The following is a 2,500-nucleotide window of genomic DNA, read 5'->3' as shown; positions in this document are numbered from 1 at the left end:
TATTCTAAACTCTATAACCTTCCCAGAGAATTAATTCACTTTTTTTCATGGCAGAATAAATTTCCTTTAGAGCGTAATCAGTTTTATCTTAAAGTTAGCTATGATACGGACCCAGTACTAGTTTTGCTAGGATAGGGATCTACCACCAGTCACCTTATGTTTGTTACGTTTTAACTCGTTTCACTTCCTTGTCATTCAGTGTTCCTGCGACACGAGTTGATTTATGTTAACACCAATTAAACCAATGTCGTTGCGAAATGGATGGACTCCTATAAAAAGCAATATTATCACTGATGTTATAAGGGTCAATATCAATTATATGTCACAATGAGTTTCTAAAAAAAATTGCAACTCCTGAACCAAAGAATCCCAGGCTCAGAAGTACAATAAGGAAAGCAAACAAATGTAGAGAAAAGATGAAACAAAAATAAATAATTGGGTTAATAGAGATAATAAGAACAACAATCACGAGTGAAGGAAGAAATGACCTTCAAGAAATTGCTGAATTGGTAATGGTGTAAGTTTAACTTGCAACAGTCATGCATACAATTAGTTAACCCTCAAGAAAAGGTGATTTAAACAGTATTTCAAGTCATGAAACTGAGGGAAATTCAATTTGAAAAGTAGAGGTGCCCCAATGAAGGAAAATAAAGGAAAAGTATTTTTGTGGGTTTGCTGTATTGATGAGGTTTTGACCACGATTTCACCTTATCAAGGTAAAATTATAAGCTTTCAAGGATCACATTTTCAGGTTCTATGGACATATTGTCTTTTGCGGTTGAAGGAAAACTACCACAAAACCTTTTAAGAAATTTTAAATGACATCTAATCCTAATTTTACTAGCTTTCATCAGAAAGGAAATACGTGTAGATATTGATTCAGTCTGGTGTAACCAGACAAAATAAACTCTGATACTAACATGATAAGATAGATGTAAGCAGAGTAGGAAGAGGTATATTAAACAAAAGCAGGATGATATACCATTCGTCCTGTCCAAAGTTTCTTTAAATCACCACGGCACCAGCCAATGACATACCCAGTACCAAGAGTGCATGGCACTAAATACAGCAAAGCCGGCTGACCTTTCTCCATCAAAAAGAGCACGACAAAGGTAATGAGCAGGCCAATTCCATAAGCTGAAAAAAGGATGAGAAAAAATCAAACACTGTTTGAACAAAGACTCTATGCTTAAACACCTTTTGCTCCTGGCCCAAAGAACTTCATTTCCCGGATACTACATTTCTTGCATCCAGTGTGATCAGACATTCTTTTCTTTAGAGAGGGAAGGAAAAGTACGCATTTCTTTCTGTGTTGTGCTATAAATGTGAGCCAATCAAAATTCTACCGGAAGTTACCTGCATGTTGCTATTCAAGGAAAGGCACCAAAAACAAAATAGAATTCTAGCTGAAATGTTAGTGAAGTCAGACCACATCCATATAATCACTGCTATTGCTGCGACTCGCTTGACAGTTTGCGCAATTCCTCTCTTCAAACCTGGGTGAGACGAAATTTCAAGAATTTCATCTTACTAGCCCAAGAACAAAGTATAGCGTTCCGCTTTTATTTTTGGACTTTGAATTTTTTTTTTGGTGCCGTGTTTTGGCAGGGAATGAGCAAGATTTATTTGCCACACAGACATTTTCAGAGTAGGATTTGTATCAAATTCAGAGGCAGTCATGATGATCACTAAACCATGAAGACCATGTGACAGACTGGTGGGGAAATATGTATTTTAAAGGATTGTGTGCGTGACTGGAAACTAGTTTTTGTGTTTTTGTTGCACGGAATGCAATATCTGGTCATTGTATGGGCTAATTACATAATTTTATAATTCTCCTCATATTGTTTAAAAAAGTACTTTTAAATACCATCGCAGAAAGTTGTAAATAATTCTGTTTACTGGTTTTGATTGGAGTCAACGCCGTTAAAAACAGCAGTTTTAAATGTGACCAACTATTCTGGTTGGGTAATGGAATGTGGACTTACGACTTCAGACTACGGAATTAAGCTATTGTCCAAATATTTCAACACAAAAGTCACTGATTAGAAATACTGTAAATGTTAAAGAAAATCGGCTAAAATTCCAATTCCTTTCAATAACGTGTAGGCTACCCGTAGCCTCTTTTTACAGAAAGATTTCTTGATCAAGATAAGGATATCGTTCTCAAATCCAGGAGAAACCCAATACAAAGAGTTATTCAACGTCATCAGACAGTTCGCAAGATAAGAATATTTCATTACGATGTATGTTTACTTTGAACAGTTTAAAGCTCAAAGTTGTGGACATTTGAGAGCTCAGTGGCATGTTCGTTCTTACTCTCCTTGAAGTATTTTTTACACCACTGTATTGCTAGGCTAAGCATAAATATTCTGCATTGATCTTCTTAAAGATTTGGGAAAGCGAAAAATGGAAGTTTGAGGCGAGTTGCTCAGTCCAGAATAGGTTACAGCCGGCTAAAAATAGGATTCAAAACGGTAATTTTAAGAAAAAGATTTGT

At 35.8% G+C, this 2,500-nt stretch overlaps 1 protein-coding gene across 2 annotated transcripts in view; it reads right to left on the bottom strand.

The window, feature by feature from the left end:
* The window catches only part of LOC138008296 (signal peptide peptidase-like 2B), a 39,171-nt gene that overhangs the window by 3,112 nt on the left and 33,559 nt on the right, over positions 1–2,500 (bottom strand). Inside the window, exon 11 of one of the 2 annotated variants that reach the window (XM_068855589.1) lies at positions 921–1,137. In XM_068855589.1, the coding sequence (XP_068711690.1) occupies positions 959–1,137 (179 nt within the window). In that variant the 3' untranslated portion in view covers positions 921–958. The remainder of the gene's footprint in view (positions 1–920; positions 1,138–2,500) is intronic. The other variant, XM_068855588.1, reaches the window with a different exon arrangement.

Source organism: Montipora foliosa, chromosome 6, assembly GCF_036669935.1.
Source record: "Montipora foliosa isolate CH-2021 chromosome 6, ASM3666993v2, whole genome shotgun sequence".
Lineage (NCBI taxonomy): Eukaryota > Metazoa > Cnidaria > Anthozoa > Scleractinia > Acroporidae > Montipora > Montipora foliosa.
The sequence above is the reverse complement of the archived record's forward strand: the minus strand, read 5'-3'. Positions and strand labels throughout refer to the sequence as shown.